This window comes from Pelecanus crispus, chromosome 6 (assembly GCF_030463565.1).
Source record: "Pelecanus crispus isolate bPelCri1 chromosome 6, bPelCri1.pri, whole genome shotgun sequence".
In the NCBI taxonomy this organism is placed as follows: domain Eukaryota; kingdom Metazoa; phylum Chordata; class Aves; order Pelecaniformes; family Pelecanidae; genus Pelecanus; species Pelecanus crispus.
Window position 1 is genome coordinate 45,513,668 of NC_134648.1, and position 27,506 is coordinate 45,541,173.

Genomic DNA, 27,506 nt, shown 5'->3' on the forward strand with positions numbered 1-27,506 from the left:
GGGGGGAGCGGGAGGGGAGACCCCGAGGAGCGGGCCGATAGAGCGCTCGGGGGCAAGCGGAGGCAGGAGAAGGAAACATGTCTTCGGCAGCTGCCTGCTGCTGCGGGTCTAGGAAAGGGCTCGTTCCCGCGTGTGCTGCAGCTCCTTGAGAAATCATAGGTGTTTCCCATCATATGCTTAAAATGATAAAAATCCTGGTGGGTGTGGGGAAAGCATGCCAGGTTCTGCTGGGTCCACCAGTTGGCTACAAAGCCAGCGACAACAGAAACGGAAGGGACGGAGTTTGCACAGTGCAGGACGGGAGGTGGTTAATTTTGTCTGATATTTGTGTTCTTGGAGAAGAAGTCACACACCTACACACGCTCCTCTTGGTGGACATACAGGGAAGTGAGTCGCTTTGGATATGCGGACAAGTGGGAGAAAAGCGACCAACGTACAGCGGCGGTTACTGTGGGCGAGGTGGGCAGCTATTGCCATGGAGGTGGAAGCCCATGGGGAAGCCCAGAAGTCACTGCCTCACAACGTAACCTGTGTGACATCCAGGCTGCGGAGGGTGACTAAATCGGGATCTCTCAATACGAGGAACAGCAGTTCCTCCTACTGCCAGGCAAATACACCCTTAACTTCGCGGGAGCAGCGCATCACATCACTGAGACACACAGTGCTGCTCACTGCTGCTTCACCTGGCCCAGGCTTCCGAAGCGAGCTGTGCTGTACAAGCGAGCTCACCTTCGCCCCAAAGATACTGCCCACGCTTACCTGCAGGCCACAACCGACTGCGTATTTTGTCACTCTTGAGGATCCCTGCCAGTCTTTCCTGTGCATGTGTAAGTCCTGAAGTGAAGCTAATCAGTCCCTCGTAGCAAGGGGACAGTTGGGATAGCTTGCTCCGCTAAGCATCATTTGTATTCAGGACATCGTATGTTGCACAACTAATGGCAATTGGCGAATGAACAGAAGAGTAGATACGCAAAGCCAAAAAACCTATCCCAGCCGTGCACAAATTGCAGCGTGTCTGTTTAGTCCCTTCTCACGTCCACTGCCAGTGGCTGCTGTGAGCTTTAGGGGACCAAGTTAAATCCGATTTAACTTGCAGCGTGTCACAGAATGTGAAACTGGGCCGGCAGCAGGTTCTGGAGGGGAGGCCGCGATTCGCAGGGCGCGCGAGGGGGAAGGTGAGGGGCAGGCGGCGAGCCGCAAGGGACGCCTTGCCCGCATGCAAAGCTCCCGGGCAGCAGCGGCGCTGCCGGGCGGGCGCCGCGGGCAGAGGCGAGGCCCCGCGTCCCCTCTCCGCTGCTCCGGCGGGGAACGGCAACGGTCGGACCCCCGGCCCCGCTCCCCGGCCCGGGCCACCTTCGGGAGGCGCGGGCAGGTGCGAAGCTGCCTGACCGCGATGGAGCCTCTCAGTGACGAGCAGTCCCGTGAGCGGGGGGCCGGGGCCGCCCCCCCTCCCCGCCGGGCCGCCCTCGCTCCCCCGCGCCGCTCCCGGCGGACGACAATTCCCAGCGTGCCCCGCGCGCGGGCGAACGTAGTCATCTGGCGGGGCTCGGCCAATGGGAGGGCGCGGAGGGCGCCGGGCGGGTCAGGCTGCGCAGGCGGGGCGGGGCGGGGCGGGGCGGAGGGGCCGGCGGCAGCGGCGGAGCGGCGGCGGGAAGGGCTGTCCCAGGGCGCGGCAGCGGCGGCGGCGGGGACGATGCCGGTCCATTCCCGGGAGAAGAAGGAGAACAACCACGATGAGATGGAGGTGGACTACGGGGAGAACGAGGGCAGCAGCTCGGAGGAGGAGGAGACCGAGAGCTCGTCCGTGTCCGAGGAGGGGGACAGCTCAGGTAGCGCGGCCGCCCGCAGGGCAGCGCCTCTCAACGGGGCGCCGCGGCGGTTCCCTCAGCGCCCGGCGCGCTGCCCCGGGGGAGAGACCGGTCCCCCCGCCCCGGCTCCGGTGGCTGCCGGTGCCCGCCCCCGCCGTGACCCCGCCCCCCCGCCGCTCCGGCCCGGCCCGAGCTGCGGCCCCGCGGCTCCTTTTCGGGTCGCCGGCCGGAGGGCAGGGACGTGGTGGGGCGCATGGGCACGGAAGCCCCGCTTCGCCCCGAGCCGCCGGCTCCGGAGCCGGCTGGCAGCCGGGCTGGGCGGGCCGGGCCGGGCCGCTCCGTGTCGGTGCTGTGGGCTGCGCACTGCTGGGCTTGAGTGCATGGCCCGCAGCGGGGGGTGCTGCCTGAGGTCTGCGCTTAAGGGCCTGGCGTACATACATACCTGCGCACGTGTGCCTGCATGCACGCAAAATACAGGCATACGTGTGTGTACATACATATACGTATGTGTTTCTTTGTATGCAAAATCGCGAGTTTCAATTACGTGTTTTGAGGCCTGTCTTTGAGGGGGCATTGGAAGCCCTGTCAGTACCATTGGCCTCTTTTGCGTAGCATTTCAACGTCTGCTCTGTTGAAGGTCCCTTTCTCCACACCTTCCTCTGGACTGTAGATTTTGAATGATACTAGTAGGTGAAATCCAGCTTTAAAAGGATTACTTTTTCTATGCTCAATTTCCACTGTGTTAGAAGAAGGTTGTTACCTGTTCGAACTTCCCTTGTAAATACAAGGTGTAAATTATAAAGTGGTCACTTACTGGGAAGCACACTGATCATCAGATGCATATGCTGCTGCTCTGGAGTCACTGGGCCTCCATAAGTAAGTAAGCTTCATAAGCAAGTAAGCTCCATAAGCAAGATCTCTGTCACTAGAAGGGCTAGCTCAAAACCAGTAGCTGTGTTCAGTGCTGGCTGTGGTCTTGACGTGTTCCTGGCACCTTAAGTGTTTTAGAGTGGTCTGCTGGGATCCTGTCCCATGCCTGTACTAGCACGTTGACTTGTGGCATGAGTGCCGGGCTTGGCACAGTGGACGGAGTGGGATGCCATAAACTAGACAAATCAGGCAGCTGTGAAATTATATTTTTACATATGTTGCATTGTGATTGAGTTATGTGGGTGTGTTAAAGTCCTCAATGTACAGTTAATTCTTCATTTTTGTTGTTAAAACATCTGGGAGATCTCGAATGTTAAATCCTATGGCTTTTATATTCACACTGACTGATGCAGTTCAGGGAAAGCCCTGCTATGGTGGTTCCATGTGGACTCGTGGAGCTTGCCCTTGTCTGGATTGTGCACGGGCTAGCAAGGTGCTGGGGCCCCACAGGTGTGGTACAGAGACAGCCAAGCTTACTCTGCAGAAGTAGAGTGAAGACTCTACTAGTGCTGGGAAAGTGTGGCTGCCATACTGGGAGAGAGTATAGTCACTCCCTTAGACCTTGATCTGAGTTAATACTTGCTCTGCACCAGAGTTGATCCCCCAGTTGAGGCCTTCGTTAATCCAGGTAATCTGCCCATGGTTTATATAGAGCTTCCTGTGGTTTGGTTTTTGGGTCTTTTTTTTTTTTTTTACACTTTCCCCTTCTTCTCCCCCATCCCCTCATGCCTTTGAGCTGGCAACTATTGCTGATTGAACCCCATTTTACAAGTTAGGCTGCTGGTCCATGGTTGTCCACCTGGATCGAATTGCTGGCTGCCACTCGTCCTTACCCACCCTTCATGGTACTCTGTGCTTTCCTGTCCCCTTTCTTGCACTGTCTTCAATGCTTGTTGGGCCTTTGTATGCTAAGCTGTCAGAAAAATAACCCATTAAAAAGTAGCTGGTGAAAACGTCTAGGTGACGAGTCTGATATGTAAATGGAAGGTGCTGGGGACTGTGTAAACCAGTGGTTAGATAGACTGCAGCAGAAGTCATAAATTGCAATTTTGTGAGAATACGTAAACACCTCCAACTTAAATCAGTTAACTGAACACCTACACATTTTTGTGAATTTGGGACTAATGAGACAAGAGGTCTCCTGGAGCAGGAAATTCTTTAGTTCTGGGCTGTTCCCTCATCTGAGGGAAGATCTTGCTTCTCTTGTCTAATGCAATGCTAAACAGGAGATCTCTTCAATCGGTGAACTATGAACCACATCCAGGTATGGGCTTGAAAGAGTCAGCAAAATTGTAAACATAGTGATTTTATTTGTGTCTCTTCTAGCAACTGATTTGGTGAAATAGGGAGTAAGTAGTTCTGAGTAGATAGTGCTGAGGCCCCTACACCTCCAAAGTAGTTAGAGTTTATTTCAGATTATGTAGCCTGGGCTGAATACATTTGATTGGAAGCTGCCTGAAAGACAAGTCATTGTTTCAAACCCTCGTGTTCTCCGTAGATGCTGGAACACATTTGGCAAGTGCCTGGAATGAAGCTTTGGGTTTAACTTGACAGGAAAATAACTTGGTTTGTGTTCACCAAAACTGCTGCAAACTGACCCAGTGCCTGATAAGCTGGACCAGTCATAGGACTGGCCTCAAAGCTGTGCTGTACTGAAACTTGAATGTGCTCACAGCTTTTATAAACAGTTGGGCTGTTGTAGGTGGAGAGTTTATTGATACAATTACAGATCTGCTACCAAGGAAGGCTGATCAGTCTTTCCTTACCCCCGTTCTCTCGAAGTGATTCTGTTGAAAAACAAGGCCAGAAAAATGTGCTTAAACTGTGTCGGGTTGTTTTGATGAAACCTAAATTAGGCAGCATCCGTGTGTGCTGGTGGTTATGCTGGAAAGAAGGTGAGCTTGAGTGAGGGTACCAGGGCAAGTAGCTGGAGGTAACCGTGTTTTAAGTTGGAAAAGCATATCTGATTATGTCCTTGTTTGCACAGCAATCTGTTCCTTTCGGATGTGACTTAGGAAAGCATGCTTCAATTCTTTTATTATCAGAATTGTACATGGACTAAAAAGGGAATACTATATTTTGGATAAGAAATTCATGGAGACAGCTTTTCAAGAAGTTCTGTTATATGAATTTTGTTACATCTTTCAGGGGAAAACAGAGAGAATCTAAAAGAGGCATATACAAGCTTATTGGGCAGTAGGTGGGTGAGACACAGTGTCATGAAGGACTCCTTGATGAGGTCCAGGAGCAGCACTGCAACAATAACCACTGCTTACTTAACCCATCTTAGCCTTCCAGTTTGTATTGTAGCTAGATGCCGTCTGGGAATGCCCTTTCTTCATCTCTTATTCTAGCTAATCTGCATGTCTAAAAAAATGTCATTTTCTGTGTGAGAAGGGGAGCTTCCTGTAACAGATGTAAACTTAACTCTTTCTCTTCTCCAACTCCCTGGCTCTGGTGAAGAGAGATTTGTCCCTCTTAGTTCCAGCTTTGAAGTTTGCTCTTTTTCAAAACTTGCCTGTGCTCCCATTTGTAGTTGTGCCAACTGATATTTTTAAAGAAAACTTTGAAGTTTACATGTCCTCAAAGACACTTCGGTTGACTTGTATCGAAGGCGCATAATTCTGTTGTCTTGCACTTGTCTTGGTTTCTTCTGGGGTTAAGGTGGAGGAAGGAGGAATTGTGTTTTAAGTGAATGTAGTCTGTGAATGTTTCTTTAAAACAATACAAGAAGCTCTCCAAGTAATTTCTATTGCATTCCACAGAGAAATGCTTTTAAGGGAGCACTTAAAAAGCGTTGATTACAGGAAATTACATGCTTGTCTCAGTGTCTTGACAAATATGAACGTACTCCATGGAAGCATGTTGCTCCTACAGACATAAGATGATTAGCACTGCAAGAACTAAACCTTAATTAAAATCAGTAATAATAAGAAAAAAAGATTTTGAAGGAAAGGATATTTTTGTTAAATTTGCCATTTGCTTTACTTGCATTCAGCCTTCTTTTTTATTTTTCAGCAGATGCCTGAGAATATGGAAGGTGCAGGAAGAAGCATAACTTGCCCTTGAGAGCTGACACTGTTTCTGTCCTATTCCTTTTGATGCTATGTATTTAGTATAGGGTTTTTTTATTGACTAGGATATAGAATAGCATACTAAGGATGAATAAAAAAGCCACAAATTATGCTCACCACCCCAGATGAGAATTTGGCCATTTTTTAAGGCACTTCATATAGGCCACGGGTTATTAAAAAAAGCTATTTTAGGTGCTGTTACATTTAAGTACTGTGGGGTTTTTTGTCTTTAAACCAGGCTGCCCTAGTTACTGAGTTGGACTGCTTGAATATGGTAGGAAACAAATGACTGTGATTTTGAAAGTGTTTAAAAATACCCTAAATATTTTGTGCAGTGTGAAACTTTATGGGAAAACTGAAGTGTTGAGACAGGATGGGCCTATTAGCAAGTGTTTTAATATGAAACAAGGGATCTTCCATCTCCAGTGATGTAAATTTTCAACTGGAAAGCCATTAGATTTGATCCTAAAACCTCTTACTTTTTCAGTACTGCATATTCCCCAATCTGTATGTTGTTTAAGGCCATGGGGAAGAAGTTCCATATCTGTGGAATTAAAGATGTTTCAGGACTCTGAAAATCTTCATCGTTTTATGAATCTTACTGGAGGCAGAGTAAAGGTGAAACAATTGAAGAGTGACTTAGCATGTGAATTGCCATTCAGTATGAGCGATAGGTAGAATGTAGGCTTCTAGGTAGCAAGTCAAAGACTGTATACGTAGCTGAGGGGAGATTGGAGAGACCTATGTGTTCCTTCAATATCTACAACAGTCAGCTCTGCCCAATGCATTATAGTTTTCCTTGCAATGTAACTTTAAAATGTAAGATGCAGTCCCCTTCCCTCCAACACTCGGTGTTGCACTGATCCTCAGCCAGGGTTACAGTTCTAATCTTTCTTTGATTTGTAGACCCTAAACGTACACCAACAATAAAATCCATGTTAATTTAAGGAAAAGCTTCTGAGTGAATTCCTTACTAAAACATACTTAGAACCAAAAGTGTAGATGAACATATCTGAAACACATACCTGAGTTTGAGAATGAAGTGGGAGAACCATCGGGATCCCAGTGCTTGTTCCTGTCTGGTTTCACAGGGAGGTGCCTTCAAATTTTAAAGAAGCTTTCTTTCTATAGCACATAAATGCATTGGACAACTCTTCGAGTAATATGACTGCCACATTCCTTAAACCTGGCCAAGTTGAAAGTTGCCCAATCAATTTTGGCTTGAGTATTACGTCGGACAGCCAAATAAAACTTTGCTCTTTAATCTGATTTTCATCCTTATTCTGGGATTCAGGATCTGCCTTACTTTTGAGAATAATATTTTAAAATGAAATAGTATTTCTTAACAGTCTGATACTCTCTTCCCCCACCCTCCCCAGTGTGCTAAGCATTCAGTGTGGTTTTTTTTGAAGTTCTATCTTTAAATTTGCCTGTTCTGCTTTCAAATACTTAAGGTTATATCATGTTTTAAAACTTTGTACATGCTGTCTTTTTTGCTTGTGCTAACTGTAATGTGATGGACTGCAGTAGGTCTTTGATTTGGACCCGTAGGTACCATTGTAATACAGATTAATACTGCTCCACTGCCTGCTAGCTTTCATACCCAGGCAGAGAGGACTAGTGTAGTTTTAAAAAGCTTGTGATGATTTCAGGAAGAAGCTGTGTGCAGAAAACTTCATACATTGAGAGGTCTCAGTGGAAGATGTGAGTTAATCAGATCCTCCGAAGTAGCTATGCTGGCCCTGAAGCTACTCCTTTCACCTCATCACCTTTGCAAATTGCCTACTCTTTTGCAAAACAATAAGGATGAAGACTTGCATGTTGCTTTCTGTAGTTGGTGTAGGAGACAGCATAAAGCAGTTAAATGTGTCTGCTGGAAAAATGTCAGGAAGAAGCAAAAGGCTCAGAGTTGTTTATGGTCTAGAAGAGTGAGTCCAGGCTGTTCCTGCTTGGTTCCAGATCCTGCTTTGCCTTTCTGTCAGGAGTTAGGATTTTTCTTGACAGAGTAACTGCTTAGATGGGTATGGCCTCCTTCAGACACCCCTTCTCTCAAACAGCTGGCATGTTTGCACCAGTTCAGTCCCAGTTCCTGACTGCGTGGCCATCCCTTCTTCTGCATGTCTTCTGCTACTGGTTGGCAATTGGTCAGTTGTACCATAGCTGTAGAGGGCTAATTCCTGGAGATACTGCTGCTATCGAGCAGTTTCAGGACATCTCTAACTTCTGAATGTGGCTTAACAAGGCCTTTTTTTTTTTTTCTTCTGGGAAGGCTGGGAAAGAGACAAGAATTTTGTAACTTAGTTTTTCTGTTTTCTAGCCTAAGAAAAGGCAGTGGAGGTATCAACTGATGTTTAGTAAGATCAGATGTCTCCATGGCAAGTGGCAAAATTTTTGGCCAAAAAATGGGTATTTATTATACTTCAGAGTCATGTGCACTAGGTAAATTACGAAAAAATTCAGGAATATAAATTAAAACAAAAACTGTGCAAAGAGTTTAATGTTAATTACCCTTGCTGCATAAAAGTATAGGAAATCAAGTTTCTGCAAAATTCTGGACTTTGCAAGTTAAGAAGTGTTTCATTAGAAATGCAGTCATTTTAAATGGTCATTAAGAGGAACTAGAGATATTTCTACATTAATATTTCAGCTTCAAAGTGCTCTCCCAATTGAACAGGATGAAACCTGTTTTCAAAACCAAGTGTTACTTTTTTTTTGTTGTTTTTAAAGGATAGAACGTGGAATTTTATATGACAAGTGTAACATGGAATTGTACTTGCTTTCCAGGGATTGTTTTTGCTCATACGAACTGAGGATACACTTGAATTTTCAGTGGTGGTTAATAACTCTTCATGCTTAATAGTGCCTTTCGTCTGGTGTGATATACAATGTTTAGTTTTTCTGTTTCTCACATTCTTAGGTACACTTTGTATTACCAGTTATGAAATTTAACCTCTTGAAATCTTACAGTGATGTTTCCTGTTTTGAGGAAGAAAAATTGCTGTTTATGGGGTTTCTTCTAGAATTAGATCTAAGTTTCTTACTTTGTAGTTAAATGGCAAGTTATTTCTCATATTCTGCTATAATAATAATATAATGGATAATCTATTAATGGCTAAAATTCAGGCTTGCTTCAAATTCACTAGAAACAAAATATCCAGTTTATTTGGTTACACATTACATTCAAAATAAATTACCTTTTTTTATTCTTAGAAATGGATGATGAGGACTGTGAAAGAAGAAGAATGGAGTGTTTAGATGAAATGTCAAATCTTGAAAAGCAATTTACAGACCTTAAAGATCAGTAAGTATTTTAATGTTTTAAGTGCCTCATTTGGGGATCCTTTCCATCAGAATGTTGTGTGCAGCTGGTGTTTCTTGTCTTTCATATATGTGGATGCTACTTTTGGAGAAGAATAAGGATTGGGAGTTCTGAAACTATTTGCAGGCAGTTCCTCCAGAATACTTTTATGTGTTTGTTTATTTCTTGATTTTCTGTTTTGCTGTAAGAATGGTTTTGAAGTAGTGTTGCTGTGAAGGGCTGGTGTGGGTCTATTGCTTCAAAATCCTTAGCAGAACCAAGGAATTGTGATTTTAGGGAATTTTGTGGCTTTATTTATTTATTTATCTATTTACTCGAGATCTTTCCCATTCTTTTATATATGTGGGACAGACCCAAGCACTGTCTTTGCTAAGTGAGAAATTAGGGTTTTTTGCAGGGTATGACAGCAGTTTTTATAGTTGGTACCAATGCAAGTTTCTTGTGGCTACTGCAAACCAGATACCAATACTAAAAAAAGTCAAAGTACTGTTAGCTCTCTGTCTGTAGTTTGCCATAATATCTACATCAGTAGTAAAGACCTAGTAAGTAGAAGAGACAAAATTAATAGCCGCAGTTATTCAAAAGTGAATCTCATTGGTATTAGAGCCAGTCATTTGTATGTATTTTAAGTTGGCTTTTTTTCACATGTGCCCAGACAAGCTAGATGCATCTGTTCCAATTTAAATTGTGGTAATTTGGCAACAAACTTAATCAGGTACCTGACAAGTGAAACTTTGAGGAGACCTCAGCTATTCTTGGATATCTATTTTAATTGAAAATCTTGTCAGTTGTCATTACGTTTCAGATGTGTGTTTGTATTGTGGGATATTTCTTTCTACTACAGAACTGAGACATACAACTTGCTTTGCCTAACAGGCCATGGTGAGGTCTATCTAATAGGGTCTGGAAAGAATTGCCCAACAAGCAATTTCTTGCTGCAGTGCCTAGAGAAGACTGTTTGCCCTGCTGTTCTTCTTTGGGCTGAGCATGCAGCAACCTGGGAAGTGGAGCCAATTGATGAGTATTGGAGCCAGTGGTACTGACTGGTTTGGCATTTGGAAAACTGCCAGCTTTTGAGTTCAGTACTCATCTTCCATCTGTTGGACAGCTTGGATGACTGGAAACAGTTTGTGGAAACAAACCTTGAGGAAGTGAATATGAAGGAGGGTGCTCTTAGGAGGAAGGAAGCAAGTATTTTGAGGGGTTTAGGGATTGCAAATGGTGTTTGGGAGGTGGTAAGGCTGTGGTATATGAGGAAGGCATTGTGTAGACACTGGTTATTTGAGAGATTGGGGTGTTTGTAAGGGCTGGAAGAATTGTGATGGTGGGAATACTGGGAAAGGAGCATTAGAATGATGGAAGAGGGATTATAGGGAGGAGCATCCGTGAGTAAGGAGGTGATAAAGTTGGGAAAGAAGAAAAAGATGCATAAACAATGGGATGTTTAGTCACAACCGATAGCAGAGATGATGAAGTGATTGTGTATGCCTCCTCTTTTTCAGCAAAACTGAATTTGGATGCTGTGAGTAGGATTTACAGGTTGATAGCAGTTATCCATTTTAGGCAAATTGCTGTTTGAAAGTACTGGATAAACAGTTTTAGTCCATCAACTGCTGGCAGCACCCAGTCCATAACTGCTTGCTCTGATGTAGCTGGAACTTGGTGCTGTGTAATCAAATGTTAGTGACCCACCCAGACATGTGCACTGTGCGCCTGTGCTTGTGTTCGAGCTAAATAACTCTGCTGTTGCTTTACGTCAACTGTTGTGTGCGTAGCATGCTCATCAAGGATTGAGCCCGGCAAATTGGGTTTTGATCGGCTGCAGGCTATATGTCAGTTGACTGCAGGACAGATTGTGTGTATCATACTGTAACAGCTCAGGTAAGGAGGGGAGTGATCAGTGACTATTACTAGGCTAGGTACACATGCATGAGCTATGGAATTGTCATCAAAGTAAAATGATGAGCAGACTGGTGGCAGATGAGCAAGAAGTATTTCTCAAGGAGGTCTTGATGTGTCAGTATACATGAATTTTCTGTCTAATTCATTGCTTAACCTACACACTTTAAACGAGTAAAAAAGCAGCGTCCCTGTCCCAAAGACATCTGTTATATCTGCATAAACAGATCTAACAAAGATATGGTTATCTGTGTAAACAGATAACATCTGATATGTTCTTAACACATACAACAGAGGTTGTACATGTTTGCCTTAGTTCTACAGCTTTTGATTGTGGGGTGCAAGGTAAAAAATGAGAGCAGGAAAAGCTGGTTATATTGATGATTCTACCATTGAACACTGTATTTAAGTTATTGGTCACAAAGAGTGGAGCTTTATTGTGACTGAAATACTTGTAATTGTTATTACATTAAATTCTTCAAAATGCAAGCAGATTTCTTCATTGTCTGCTGGTAAATACCAGCTTTTATAGAAGGAATGAATTTTAGGTAAAATAAAAATATTTTAAATACACTTCCTTGTGGCAGGAATGGAAGATGTCAGTTACAAATTATCCTGTGATATTTGTGATAGTATGCAATATGTGGATTTTCACAGGAGGTGAAATGAGGGTTGCTTCAATAAGAGCCTCTCTCTCTTTTTCTTTGGTTTATGGTAGGGTAGGAGCAGATATGTGAACATGAAAGCGAATGGGTTTTTCTGTCCACAAAATGTATCTTTCTCTCCCGTGACGTATTTTTCTTATGTATTGTAGCACCTTTTCCTGTCCTCTTCCATGTTGATTCACCTCCTACTCCATCTTAATCCTATTAATAGCTGTGTGATTTTTTTTTCCTTCTTCCTTAGAGATGGAGATACATTTCATTTTATCTTTACTTTCTACACTTCTGATTGTCTGCCTGTGTTTTTCAGAAAGGCTTAATAGACATGAGGAATATTGTTCAAAAAGAAAATATGTATTGGAAAATTAAAATGGTAACAAATCTTAACTTTGCTTCAGTGGGCGTTCCATAACATTAACAAAGAGATGGAGCATAGTTCTTCTAAAAATATTTCTTCTAACTTGTGTTTGCTTTTAAATAAAATACATATTTTTTTATTTCTGTTATTTTAAGACTTTACAAAGAAAGATTAAGCCAAGTGGATGCAAAACTACAAGAGGTCATAGCCGGAAAAGCACCTGAATATTTAGAACCATTGGCAGCTTTACAAGAAAATATGCAAATCCGAACCAAGGTAGCAGGTAGGCGTGTAAAATGAGTATTGCTGTTTCAACAGTATAATCTTGCTATGCATTTTAAGGTCAATCTTGGTTTTTTCTTTAGAATTCTTAAAGGAGTATGTTTTAAAGTTAGAAATACTGTGGCATAGTTTTAAATGTAAAATATTTTTCAAGTCAAAATGAATAGGTTGCTTACCTCTTTGCACAAGTTGCCTGATAACATCACACTAAAAATGCAGCTTTTATATGTTTCATTTAATGGCTGTCTGTCTTTGTGTAGTAAGCATACAATTACTGAATTAAAAACAGTAATAATTTTTGTTAGTCAGAAGATTTGAGATCAAGTCTGCATGCTGGTTGCTGTTGAAGAGATATGTAGGTGCTGTCTCATGAAGTGCTTAGCAGATGATCTTAGATGATCATGTTTTTCCTGCTTTTCTAGTCTGTCTCTCTTCTAGTCCTTTGCTCCTATCTTCCTGTCCTATCTGGGGAAGAAGGAAAACTCCTGTCCTTAGCAGATTTTATCTCAGCTGCATTTTAATTATTAAAACTAATGTTTAGATAGGCTTTTACGCTCATAGAAGAAGCAGGCAAGAACTTTTATCTTCTTCTGGAATACAACCATATAGTCATATGGAATGGTGGTATTACAGGAAGACAAAGTTCTGTACTTCCCTATTGTAAATTCTTTTCATGTCATAGCTTGACTCCTTTAGGAGTAATTCAGCAGTCTAAGGGTTACCTAACAGAGGCTGTCAGAGAGCTGAAAGGCAGACAGTCATGATCTCTCTAGCCAGAGAAGCTATGCCAGTATCTTTTCTAAGAAGTTCAGTAGAAGCACAGTGCAGGCAAACTGGAAAATTGCAAGCCTGCTTATACTTTTCATAATACTAGTGCTACTTCAGTGCTACTCAGTTTGTCTTCATTAGTACTTTTGACTTCAGGCTACGAAGTGAATTTGAAATATTTTGGTTTATTGCGTTTCTCTCCCTCCTGGTCTTCTCCATAATGCTTTTCCTCAGCTGGTGACCCAGAATTTCTGAGTTTTAAGATCTTAACCCAAATTTACTTGACTAGTCCTACATAGCCCACTTGGGCTTTGCAGAAGGTTCACAGGTGAACTTGCAGAAGGTTTGATTCAAAAGCAACCTTAATCCAGGCTTTTGATTTTCAGTTTTAAATGTGGCTGGCTGTCAGTGCTTTCATGTAGGTGGGTATGGATAGGCAGAATACTACAGATTCTCCTTATATGCCTTTGGCAGCACTGAAGATCCATGTTCCAATGTAAAAAGAGCCCAGGGTAAAAACTATGAAGTTTCCTTGAAGTTGAGACTAGAAATCAGGGTTGTTGGTTTTGGTTTTTTTTTATCTTTTGTCCTCAACTGAATGAGATTGATAAAATTATTCCAGAGAAAGCAAGAAACTGCCGAACAGGCTTATTTGCTCTTACTGTTCGAGAGCCTCGACAGAAGTGGGTAGTAGCAGGACTTGAGCTCCAGCAGGTAACCCCTAAGGACCTACTTCTACCTGAGAGAGGGAAGAAGGGGTGGGGAAAAAAACCCCTAAACTATGTTCAGCCAAACTACGGATATAATTTCATCTGTAGTAGAAAAGAAACTTGTGTTCCTCTGCTCTCTAAGGCACTGCATGCTATTCACACAAAATGTTGATCTTGACTATTTCAGCAAGTCAGGAATACAACTGTTTCTTCCAGAAGTATGCATACCTACACTGCTCAATTTCAGGCAAATAAGCAGTGATTATAAATTGGTAGACCTAGATATGCCAGTCAGCCATAAATATTTAAAAAAACAAAAAAAGCCAGCATAACCTACTGATGTAAGAAAAGAACATCGTGAATTCTAGATCAAAAGTGACTTCACAGTGGAAAGATGATTGACATAATACTTTGTGGTTTGTTTTTCAGAGGAACTGCTGATAACAATATTGTTCCTCCTGTACTGTATTAATTTATAGTCAACTGAATTCTAAGGGAAGTTGTTTTGGGGAGTTCTTCAGTTGCTAGACAGCACCCGCATGTGTGCAAACTTAACTCCTCAAGGTGGTAGTCTGGAACAATTTAAGTATTTTGTGTTGAATGCATTGAATATGTTAAGTCAAGTTCTATCTATACTTGCCAGATACTACATTTCAGGTATCTTTCAGATTTTTTTCAGCTGTCTGTTTAATAGGCACATTTTCAGAAATGTATAAGAAATGTTCCTAATACCCAGAGGCAGTATCCTTTGTATTGGAAGGTGGCTATTTCTAAGAATGGAACAGAGTCTTGTTAGTTGATGTGATTTATTAAGGTCATGCATTATAAAGTAAGCCTTATTTCAAATATTAATTTGTAAAAGCTTGCTCTTTCATTCTGTTTTCTAGCTATTTAAAAACCCCAAAACATTATTTAAAACTCTAATTTGAAAATAGAAGAGGCCATTTAGTACTTCATGGATTTGAAAACTGAGGATATCCAGGATAATTTGATCAGAAATATGAAATAGACCTATTTTGTAAAGTTACCATGACCGCTGGTGTAATTTGTTGACTGATAGGGAAAAAAGTTAAAAGAGCATTTATTTTTCCTCAGATCTTCAGAACTAAGGGATTACTTGTTCCTATTTTTACTCTGTAAAGCAGCCAGCCACTGTCAGTGCCTAATATAATATATCTGTATTTTCCAGTATATACATGTTTTGGGACTTGCAGGCAGTCTTAAAAGAGAATTCTGAAATCAGATATTAGCTAAAGAAAGTAATATTGCTGTAATTTGTCTGATTACAGGTATCTATAGAGAGCTTTGTCTGGAATCTGTGAAGAACAAGTATGAATGTGAAATTCAAGCCTCTCGACAGCACTGTGAGGTTGTGCCAGCTATTTTACATCAATAGCTAATCTTATCTAACTTTACCATGTGTAATACTTTCCAAGTTCAGTGCATGTTTTTATTATTGCTGTTATTTGCTATTTGAATGCAATTGCCATGTGATATCTAAGCCCACGTAAGAGGTTATTCAATGCATATCAAATTAGCTTTATATTAGTTTGGCTTTGTGTATAACTAAGGTTTCTTATTTTTCATTAACAGGTTTTTATTAATAGATTCCCACATGATTTCTTTTCTCTTTGTTATAAAAAGATTACCAAGAACAGTAACTAAAATACCTGACGTAACCTTACTTTTTAACAACAACAACAATAATAATAATAATAATCATGATGATGATGATGTCTTTTTAAGATGCCTTGGACAGCTAGTGAATAGAGTTGTCACTTCAAAAGCAATTACAGGAAAAATACATTTCTCTCCTTAAACATTCCTGTTTAAGCATCTAAATACTGGACACTGTAGTACAAATACTCAAGTACATGTATGTCCAATGCTGTAACATAGCTGCTTGTATCCCGAGGTTTGCATCACAGTACTACTCAGCCCCCCATTACAGTTGCTTAAGGGTGTTTTCTTCTGAGTGGTTCACCATATTCCTGAAGTCTGTGGCTCCTACTATACCAATAAAGCAAGAATGTGCATGCGTACTTTTAAAAAAATTTCCATTTTCTTGATGCCTTGGGAAGGAACAAGGTATAATGAAGGACTACTCATTACTGACTATCTTTGCTCCTGTGAATACTCCTGAGGTTGGACAAAACCCTGTAAGACTTGCAGGGTTTCTCATCCATGATTGAATGATTTGCTTTGGCTATATATTATTCCTCTTTAAGGTGGTCCTTGTCCCTTGTTTTGCTATTATGTTTCTACTGTGAAACCTTCAGAATTCAAATATGCACCATGCACTAAGGGTCTTGGGGGAAAAGCTCTTTAAAGTCAGCAGTGCTGCTTGTAGAATCACTGTTCCGATGGAATATAACCATTCAGCAAGAATGCCTCTGATGCCTGTAACAGCTTTTTACACCTTATTTGTCACGAAGTGCTTGAAGCAAAACAGGTGTCTAAACACAAACACTATTTAATTTTAAAATGGAATTTTAAAATGGTCTCAGAACAGATAACACTCATTTGGCATTGCCTTTTCAATTCCACTGGGAATTCATTAGGTGTTGAAAATATATGAAAGGAGGTCTTTGGAATTTAAATACTTTTTAACTTGAAAGGAATGGTAAACATGAAACCATTTAGTAGAACAGGGTTCTTTGTCTATTTCTCAACTGTTTTGCTTCACTCCAGCATACTAGCTTGAACATCAGTAAATGCTGACTTGGCCCTAGGACTGCAGCTTCTGGCAGAGACATGGTAGCAAATAGCTAGACACAGTGACTTGTGCTGCTTAAGCTGTTTTTTCAGTGAGTAAGTTCAAGCCCTCTGTTTTCCAGAGTGTTAAAGATGTTGCTCAGTAAATATGAACTTTAAAATGTATCAATCAGCTGTATTTCCTACTCATGTTTTAGGAAATGTGCAAGCTTATGAAAGAACAGTAAATTTCTTTCCTTGAGGCTTGGAACTCAGCTTCGTTCCAAGTTACTGGTTTGGAGAGTTTAGTGTTTTTTGATGCTGCCTTTAAAAGGGTAACTGATGTATGTAGATACTGTGTAATTTTGCTATCGGTCCTATGTGGTGGACTATAATTGAGAGCAGTTTACTACAAAGTTGATTTTCTTGTTCTGAAACACTTAGAGATGGAAGAGAGCATAGTCTGCGCAAAATGCTGTAGAAAGTTCACATCAGTGTGGTTTTGGTTGTCTTTGTATATAAAAAGTGTTAATGATACCCCTAACATTGAAGGCATTATGTTAATGTTTGGATCAGAAATTGCCTTTTAAAAGGATGAATTAGCTAACTTCTCTAAAGCAGTGCTTTAAAAGTGTTTCTCACACCTTTAAGGTAGACAATTTTGCTTTCACAACTATCTAGATTGTTTTATGTGCTCAATAAATTCTTTCTTCTGTGGGAAGGTATTTCAGATCTATGAAAATAAATAATTATAAATACTGTGGTAATAGATGACAATTATAAATGACTGCAGGTTTGTTAACATTGGAGGCAGCTTAATAAAAAGCTTTCCATGGGAACATTAGCTTTTCTGATTTGTAACCAAACATGGCATAGAGGTCACTACTTTACAGTTACTCATTGTGAATAAATATTTCCTATCCAAAAGGAAAATACTGTGTTTGTGTCAGAATACAAACAGTTATTCTGGAGATCTAGCTGCATGCTTTTATATACTTAGTTATTCTTGGTACTGATATTTGATAACTATATTTACACTTATGCCAAGTGAGCAAGCTGTCTTTAAGGAGCTAGGATCTCATGCTAAGAAAGTGGATAGAGGGAAAAGTCATATGCTTTATGGCTTCTGAAAAATTTTCACCTAAAGCTACTCTTACCTTCCTTCAGCTGAGGCTTTAAATTGTTGTCATATATATTTAGATGCTAGACTTTAGTCACATAAAAATGTGTAATTTCTTGCTCTTTTAGAGTGAAAAGCTTCTGTTGTATGATACTGTACAAAGTGAACTAGAAGAGAAGATTAGAAGACTTGAAGAAGACAGGCATAGCATTGATATTACCTCAGGTAGATGGAAAAATCAAAGTTGTTGGGGGGTTTTTTGTTTGGTGTTGCCCTTTTTGTTTGGTTTGGTTTTTTTAATCTTCTGGTAGCTACTGGTTAGTTGACTGTACACATAGTATGTCTGGTGAGTTTCAGGTTATCCAGTAGAACACTATTCAGCTGTAAACTTTGGGCAGGGGGGTTGAATTTAAGCTTAAAACAAACTTTGGTCTAGTAATTGTCAGCATCCCTTGTGTGTTTTGAAAGTATTAATCTATGACTACATAATCATGTAACACCTTCATTCTGTTCAGAAACAGCATCTCACCAGAAAATGTGTTATTTTTCATTTTTGGACAATGTTTTCTTCTGTAAAAAGAGCAAAACATGTACATTTTTCTGATTCATAGCATATTCTTATTATGTCTTTTCAGAATTATGGAATGATGAGCTACAGTCCAGGAAGAAAAGGAAGGATCCGTTTAGTCCAGATAAGAAGAAACCTGTTGTTGTATCAGATATCCTTTTACTGAAATCATTGTTCTTTCCACTAGTGTTTACTGTTTTATAGCTAGTCTTATTACATATACCATTAATAGCAAGCTGAAGTGGTAATGCATACTCAAAATTGATTTTTGCATGGCAGATGTTATTCTAATTCAGATTAGAGAAACCATGTTGATACATCCCATTATGAAAATTGAAATTCAGATTCTCTTCTCTAACTACATGTTTCATATAGAGAATATTTCTAAAAGTTGATTTTGCTAAGTCTTCAAAAAATAGAGCTACAAGGCAAAAGCAGAAAAAAGTTAAGCATTATGTTTGCGAAGTATGACGTGACTTGTATAACTTCTCCTGTATAGCTTTGCTTCTTGTACTGAGACATCTTTATCTCAATTTATTACTTCTTAACAATTCCATAGACTGGAGAACCGTCTTTGATTAAAAGTTCAAAATTCCAAGAATTGAGATTGGGGGGGGGGAAGCAGGGGGCCTGTGGGTGTGGAGTTCCTGTAGAGTGAGTATAGTATTTAAGAATTTTGAATTGATGACTTCTTCATAGCTGTTGACAAGCATTCAGTGCAGCTGAAACCGTTTAAGGTATAACACCTAAGAGACTGTATCATCTTTCTCCAGAGAAAGAAGGAGATGCCTTTGCAAACTGAGTGTTCTCTCTACTCCTACCCCTAGCCTAACATTTTTATAGGACAGAGATGTGATGGCTTTGAAGTTGCCAGAATCATGGAGACTACCTAAAAGAGACCAACTCCTAAGTATTGACATTATATGGTATAAAGACCATTTTTTTTTTTTTGCTAAGCTGCTGCTCCAAAAAATCTTGCTACTTTCACAAGGATTTGTAACATCATGAGAAGGTGGGAAGGAAGAAGTTTCTGAAAAAACTGTCATCATTGGGACATCCTCCTTCAGGATGATGATTTACTGGAACACATCCCAGGTGGATGATTTGTCCTAATAACGACTGTTCTTCCATTAGGATGTGTCATAAATTCAGTTTAGCAGAGATGTTTTTTAACTAGTGCTTAAAAGCCAAATGGTATTAACCAATGCAGGTACAAGCAGCTTCATTAGTTTCTTAAATCCTTTTAGCAATTTCAGTGCCAGGTTGTGTGAAAGTGTATTTTCTTTAGCTCTCGGTCATCCGTGTCTTCAGGATGTCCATATAAATAGCATCAGATTCTGTGAATTATAAGCTACCTTGCCATTTTAGAATACATTCCAAACAAAATGCAAAAATAGTATTAGGTCTAAAACCCCAGCAATTTCAGGCAATTCATAAGGCTGAAAATCCTTTCAGTTGTGAAATAAATTAATTTGCTTGTTCTGATTATGATTTTAAAGTAGTTACGAACTTGTCAGTTTGTACAGATCAGTGTAAACCAAATACCTAGAAATTTTACGTGGCTTTTGATTTGTAATTCTTTGCTATTTAGAGGAAAACAAATTTGAAAATGGCTACAGATTCTTAAAATTTCAAATGGAAAGTAAGTTAAAGCTCTCATATCCCATGTTAGGAGTTTTAGTTTTTAAACATTCATAGCACCTTTTTCTAAACTTGTTTTTCAGAGGTGAAATGGGGAAAAAGAAAGTAAAAACTGAAGACTGTTGTAATGGAATAGCTGTGCTATAGAGAGTTCTGTTTTGAAGTTCACGTATTGTTCTAATACACAATTTTTACTTTACAGTTGATAGTTCAAGGAAGGGGCTTTGCCTTTCTACTTCCTGTTTTTTGGATATTTGGTATTCAGAGATGTGGTGCTATCTACACTTTTCTCTCAAAGAAATATGATGCAGAATACTGTAAAAATAATGGTTTTATTAAAGCTGATGCTAGTGCAGATGCTGATTTGCAGTGGTATATTGAAATTGCAGTGAATTTTAATTGAAATTTGTGGTATTGCAAATAGAGTGATTTTTGGAACTGTTAGGGATGGAATGGTTGTATCACAATGGTTTATCTTACCCTCATGTTGAACTCCAGTAGTCTGAATATCTACATACTATTACTTATCTCTTTTAGTAATCCTCTAAAGTATACTTCTAGGTTGCATAATTCAAAGATGCATTTATTTTTGCTGAGCTTTCACTTCACATAGGTATTCTTTGTCTGAAAGATTGGCAGAACAGAGCTATTAATATCTTTCTACAAACATTAGAGTATTTTTATTATTGCTGTTTAAAAGAGTTTTCCCTAACTTTTCCACGCCCCTATATAGTTTATATGTTACAAGACCTTGATATACTTGAAGACTGGACAACAATAAGGAAGGTAAGATGAAAGGATGGGTGCTGATGGCTGTGGGTTTTGTTTGGGTTCTTGTCTAGTCCTTTTGCCTTTTAAAAATATGTAAATGTGTTTCTTACATGATCAAAACTCTAAACAGATTTTTATTTCTTGAGTAGTCAGCTCATCATTCCAGTTCAGGCCATGTTATTGCTACTTTTTCTGATTCTACCCAAATCATGCAGAGAAATCCAATAAAGTGGTATAAGAGGTTAAAGTGAGCCTAAAGCCTGTGTCAAGAGCATCTGCTTTCTTATAGTCTAGCATAAATGCATAGAAACTATGATAGGATAATTTGATAGGATTTTGTTTTAAATTATTTTTTTAATATATATCATATGGTGTGTTTTCGCATAGTAAATAGTTTATTTTATGAAGATTTCTATGCTTCGACCTCTCCTTATACTTTTTTTTTTTTTAATAAAGTGAAACTCTGCATTTTTTCCTAGATTATAAGAGAATCAGGGTTTACAGGAAGAGAAATTTATTTGACCAATTGATGTATTTGAAAAAATAAATCCATCTTTTAAGTGTGGAATGCTTTTTTGAGATCTTTGTCATAGCGTTAAAGTAACTTGCTGTAATGAAATGCTATCCTTGCCTTGCACCTGCAGTCAGAAAATTTCCCCTAGTACCCTAGTGCTTCCCAGCTTACGGAATAGCAAGCTACTTATGTGAATTCAAAAACTTGGCGGGAAACGGCTTTGAGTCAGTTTCCATCCTGCTTTATACTTGCACATATTTCCTAAACAAGAAGTAAAATATGATGCCTATGTGAAAACTTGTCTGACTTCCTATCATAGCAGAGGAACAGACACAAGATAGCTTTCCCTCAGTTTCTTTCCTGTAGTTGTAACATGATTTTAAACAACAGCAACAAACCCAGAATCTACTGGGGATTTTGCCTTTTCTGGAAATAATTAAAAAAACCAAAAAGCAAGCAAGCAAACAACCTGCCCCAAAAAACTCTTAGAGGTTTTTTTTAAACCTATTTTAATACTACCTGTGATCTAGAGTTCGCATAAGAGAAAATTTGTGAGCTTATGAGCATAACATATAAATCAAAAGAGTAGGTTGTTCCTGTAGCATTTTGTTTTTCAGAGTGAGTTAATGTAATTTTGGATTTTCTTGGCAGAATTACATAACAGCAATTTTCATGGTTTAATTTAGAAAACCTCCTGAGTTACTTGAAACCAAACTTACTAAAGAAGGTGATTTTTTTCACACTCAAAATGCTATTTTTTTTAGTTACTGAGTCACCATTGAACACACTTTTATTTTAGATTTGTTCTGATTGTGGTTTTTGCATATAAAAGCAAGTATCCTGAGCTACACTGCATGTAACTTCACAATTAAAGCTGGCAGTTAAGAAAAAAGACTGTGCTTGCTGACTAACTTAATTTTCTTTCGCGTTGCAAGGCGATGGCTACCCTGGGGCCACACAGAGCAAAGCCAGAACGTAAGTAAACATTGTCTGGTTTCACAAGACAGAACTTGCTGTGTGCAACAGTGCAAACTGCTTTTAGGCAGATCATATTTATTTTAGCCCTGGTGTAGTGGTGGAGGATGGGGTGAGGCAGCTGGAAGATATGGCTGTTGTCTCTCCCCTCTCTCAGGTGCTGATACTTGTAGCTCGATTGCTGATGATTGTGTTGACACCTGAATTCTAGAAAATTATCAACAAAAATTTAGACTTCTAAACATGGGCTACACCAAGTAATTTTTGGATGGACGCAGATTTGTGAATCCTGCTGATTATGTTAATTTATTATGAATGAGTGACTTTTTACACAGTTTGATTTAGTAGCAGTTTAGAATTTACTTGTGGCAAATCACAGGATTTGATTGTGATATTTTAATAGCACTTAATCATCAGTGATTGACAAAATGATTAGACAAAATTAATCAAAACAGCGACTTAGTTATAAGATTTGAAGATGGCAAGGTTCACTCTGTTACTACATGGAAGAAGTGCATAAAGGAAAATTAAGTTACACTGAGTTGGAATGATTCACAGAGAGATCGTGGATGCAGGCGATAAGGAGGACCCTCCCGTTGAGTCACGAGGTTCAGAATAGACCCCCTTGCTTTCTAAACTCCTTTTCAGAGAGGAGTCTAGGTGCAGCTAGGTCCAATCTTAGTCTCAGACTTGGTCAACCGTTTATGTGAGTAAAGATAATGCAGCAGTATAAGACTCACTTTGTAATTAAATCATACATCACAGACTACTTAAATTGATTCACACACGCATACAAACAGACATGAATACATACATATATATAAAGGTATACCTGTTAAAAATTCCCCTCAAGTTCAGTGAAATATTCACGTTGAATGTCTTGGCATTTCTCAACGGGTGAGGGTTGAGCCTCAGGGAGTGAAGGGTTTCAGCACAGGCTCCACTGTTGGTCTTTGGCGATGGACCTCTGATTTTAGCAAACTTTAAGAGGTTGCTAGTCTGAGAGGTGTCCCACTCAGAGGGAGGTGCTGGTGCAGCCCGCTGCAGTCCAGGAGAGCTCAAAGGGCCCCCCTTAGGACTGCTGTTTTATAGGCTCATGAGATGATTGGCTTTCGTCATCAGTAATTTCCATCCGAGCCACAATCCAGGTTGATAATTACTGGAATTCCAGTAGCAGTGATACTGCTGTGTTTCAAGGCTGTCAGGGGTAACTGTTCTTGCTCCCCGTGTCAGCCATGTAGGATTTTCTGGTACAATTAAGGGGCACATAACTGACCAACTCACTACAGAAGGCTGTGGTCTGGCAGGAATTCCTGAGGTCATAAGGCAGTTGAAGAGAGAAAAGCCGGGTGGGATGCACCACCACAGTAATATCAGCAAGCTATGCCAGTATTTACACAAGATGAGGTTGGAAACTGAGAGCATCTGGAACTTAGGGGTGCATTCTAAAGGATGCTCGCGTTCACTGCATGCTACAACCCTGAAAAAGTGGAGTTACGGGAAAGGAGTGGTAACTGGTATTTGGCACTGAGGTGAGAAGCACATTAATGCTAGGTAAAATCAAATACTTGGAGGTGGCGAGCGAAGAGGAGAAGGGAGAGGAGGCAAGCAGGTGGTGTATTTCTTTAGCGATGTATTACTACTTGCATGTTGTGGTAATGTGCTGATGAAGAGATTTCAGCTTCTCCCATTTGAAGTCTTCTCTATATCGCATTACTCAATTTGTGAAAATTCATATCACAGATATGAAGGTTGTGGGGAAGGTAGCTTCTATCTGAAAATGGAAGTATAACTTTTAATTTATCTGACTGGAAATAAAAAGGTACCTCGCCTCCAATTTTCTTGCATTCTTGCAATTATTAAGAGAGAGGCTACTTTTGATAATAGAAAAAATGTGTATTCTATGTAAATAACTTGATGAAAGTGTATTTAAACATCTGACTTCTGCCAAGTCTATATTAAATGACTTTTATTGATCATTTTAGCACCTGTCAAATTAGAAAAGCATCTACATAGTGCTAGGTCTGAAGAAGGAAGACTCTATTATGATGGAGAGTGGTATGGACGTGGACAGACGATATGCATTGATAAGAAAGATGAATGTCCTACAAGGTAAAGATTATTCAGTTAATGCAGCTCTGTACATTAATGTTAAGCAATAGATAGGATGATGGCATTGAAGAATAAGGCTTATTTGGAAATACTGCCACCTCAGTAACATTTATTAGTTCACCTTGGAAGACAGGCACTATGAAAGAAGGTTGAGCTCTGGACTTCTGAGAGAGGCTAGCAAAGGTTGAACTTCACTGAAGGTAATGAGATGTTTGTCAAGCTAGGCTCTCACTAACAATTTAAGTTCTTACTAGTTTCTGAATAGCTTTTGAGTATGTTTATTTGAGTACCTTGGGATTTTGTTGCTCTGAGAATTTGATCTGTCGGCCCACCCAAAAATACTTAATTATCGAAGAACACTTTATACCATTAAAGATAAGCTTTGTTTTCTGTTGATTAATGCTCTGAAAGAAAAAGAGTTGGAACTTTTTTTATGGTATTTCTTTCCCTTAACAAAGGTTCTACCTGGGAAAAGTCTAAATATTACAGTGCAAATTTGGTTGAATGTTTCAGATATGTAAATATATTTTCTCTGTATGGATAGTGTTTGTAAATTGTAAAAGGTGGGTATATTTAAAACAATATTTAAAACTAAATGTATATTTTCCCTTTTACTGAATGGGGCAAATCAATCTAAGGACAGTCTTAATGAAGTGTGCACAGCTACCCAGGAAAATTAACTTTAACTTCATATAGCAGTAGTTTACTGTAACACTGTTTCTTTTCTTCCCTGTGTATGGTGAAGGGGAACAGATTTGGTGATTTTGGTGTTTGTTCAGAGCTGAAACAGGAAGGTATTTTAGTAAACTATATATTCTTTCTGAAATTTAAAAAATTCTTAATTAGTTTAGCAGAACATAGCAGTTCTGCTATGGGCCAAAAAACTAGGCCAAAAAAAGATCGTAGTATCCAGTGTTTGACAAAAGCCAAAAGCTGATGCCTAACAGGGCAAGCATACAGTGAAACTTTCCCAGCCTTTCAAGATTTCAGCAGCTTTTAAGGCTGAAGAGTTTCCTGGAGGGAGTTGTGTCACACTCAGTATGTGATAGATCTTTCTTCCATGAACTGTTTTAATCTCTGGTTTTGAGCCTTTTTTTGTCATCAATTCTACTTGATTTTTTTTTTTTTTTCCTTCCCCTAGGGGGTATGGGGAGGAGGTTGTGTTCACTATTTGTATTAAGGTTTACCACAAGGAGCATAAAAGCAGGGTTCATGTAAGAATGATTCAGTAAATCAGGCTTTGAATTTATTTGTTATGGTCTCGGTATAATGAATAACAGTTGAATACTTTTTGAGCTTTAAATCTTGGGCTTCAATCTGTGTAACGGTTTTCCAAATACTTTGTATTCAAAGTAATTTCTGGGTATGTTTTCCAACAGATCTGTTTTTTACCATGGATAGTCTGTTGTTGTGTTTTCTATGGGTGACTGTTGTTCTTTTAAACAATTAAAATATTTGTACATGTTGAGGGTTTTCTTATAGGAGAAGAAGATAGATAGATGGCTGAAAAATTATCTACCTTCACTGAAGACACATGCATTTACCAAAGAATTCTGTTAAATCTATCTTTACAATGGAGCCACTATCCTTTGGGCCTAGCATTTACAACTAATGCATATTTTCATTTACTGTATGGAAATACAGCTGCAGTTTTGAGGTTATTTATTAGCTTATAAGGTTTCTAAATTATTCTTGTTTTTCTTCCCCTGACCCTTCTTCCCACATTTTCTGTAGTGCCATAATTACAACAATTAACCATGATGAAGTTTGGTTTAAAAGACCGGATGGAAGCAAGTCCAAGCTGTATATTTCTCAGCTACAGAAAGGAAAATATTCAATAAAGCATAACCACAACTGACCGTTGCTAACCAGATATGAAACAAGTGGTATTGCCATGCTTGATGTGCCATGGGGTGAAAGTTGTATTTAATAGTGTTTTGTATTCCTTATAAATTTACAGCAGTATCTGATGTGTATTTGTAGTGCTGTATGTAAACTTCATATGGATGGCCTTCAGAAACTTGAGGATGTTAAATCGTGTTGACAGACATTTTACCTCTAAATTGGGTCCAGTGCCTAAGATATGAAGTATGCTCTTCAAGTATAATGGCTCAGAACTTCTCATATTTGTAAAATGAAAAAAAAAAAAAAGAAAAAAAGTTTTTTTTTTTTCCATTGGTGACCAGTTGGTGTGATAAAAATGATAACCATAATTACCAGCAACTCACTTCGTTTTCAGTGAACGTGTCACGCTTCTCTTGTGGATGTAAATTTAGCCTTTTCAGCTGTTGCTTTTGAATAGATTGTAACATGCATAAGCATTGTTTTATCCAAAGTGGACCGATTTATTAAAATTATTGCCCTCAACAGCTCTTCTAGTACTGACTGTGTTATATTTTGTAAGGTTTACTATATTGCTTGTAATGAGACAAAGCCAATATTTTGAGCTACATTTTTTGAGGAGCACTTTTCTAGTTTAGGACCCTATTGTATAGTAAACAAATCATTGATAATTTTCTTTCTTCTTCCCCAGATTGCCAGCAAAATGTATGCATAAAGTAGACAGTGTTGCTCCAACCTGTGTTATATGTAGCCCACAAAGAATGACTGCGAGGATGGCTATGTAAATACTGTTGCATGCTCTGCTTATTTGGTCCACAGTTGTATGAAATACTATGAATCTTCTTTTTTTCAAAAGAAAAATGTTTCACTAGAAATCATATATCTGGGAAAACTTACACTGACTTTTTCACCAAATACTATTTTCCGAATTTCTGTATGCTACTTCATCTTATTGTACACCAGAATGATTTCATGCAGCTTAGAAAGCTGAATTTCTCTTAAATCTTACTGTCTAAGCCACGGAGAAAAGTCCTAAATCCTTGATGTTACTGTGATGTGCTTGGAGCATCTAGAATGATAGATGGGATTGCTGAAGAATTATTAATGCGTTGGTTATGTGCACTTTAATCTCCACTTACGATGATTCTTTTTGGAGAAAGAAAGCATCCATTTGCTTTAAATGATCACAGCAAATAAGTATTTTTATTGTAACATATAAATGTTTTATTCCTATATTAATTGTCTCTTCTAGTGCAGGGTGGTAACTACTTTCCAAATGCCAAATCAATTTCTGCTGAGTGATGCTTTTCTACAATTGTATGACATTATTAATCAAATGTACATAAAGTATCAATTGACATGTTGGCTTTTAACAATATGAACTGTATGTATACAGTTGTTTGATAAACTTTTTGTAATAAAATATTCGTATTTTTTAACTTAGTGTATAAATAAATGA

At 39.4% G+C, this 27,506-nt stretch overlaps 1 protein-coding gene across 2 annotated transcripts; it reads left to right on the forward strand.

Moving 5' to 3' along the window:
• The first annotated feature begins 1,656 nt into the window (after positions 1-1,656).
• BRMS1L (BRMS1 like transcriptional repressor) lies at positions 1,657-27,506 on the forward strand. Of its 2 annotated transcripts, XM_075712117.1 has the most exons (10): positions 1,657-1,829; positions 9,023-9,113; positions 12,206-12,333; positions 15,100-15,179; positions 17,753-17,849; positions 18,260-18,343; positions 20,555-20,619; positions 22,054-22,093; positions 24,079-24,205; positions 25,940-27,506. In XM_075712117.1, the coding sequence occupies exons 1-10, from the start codon at positions 1,694-1,696 to the stop codon at positions 26,061-26,063; spliced, it is 972 nt and encodes a 323-aa protein (XP_075568232.1). In that variant the 5' UTR covers positions 1,657-1,693; the 3' UTR covers positions 26,064-27,506. The 2 variants fall into 2 exon arrangements, with proteins under 2 accessions (XP_075568232.1, XP_075568233.1); XM_075712118.1 differs by lacking the exon at positions 24,079-24,205 and having other exon boundaries at positions 25,940-25,980.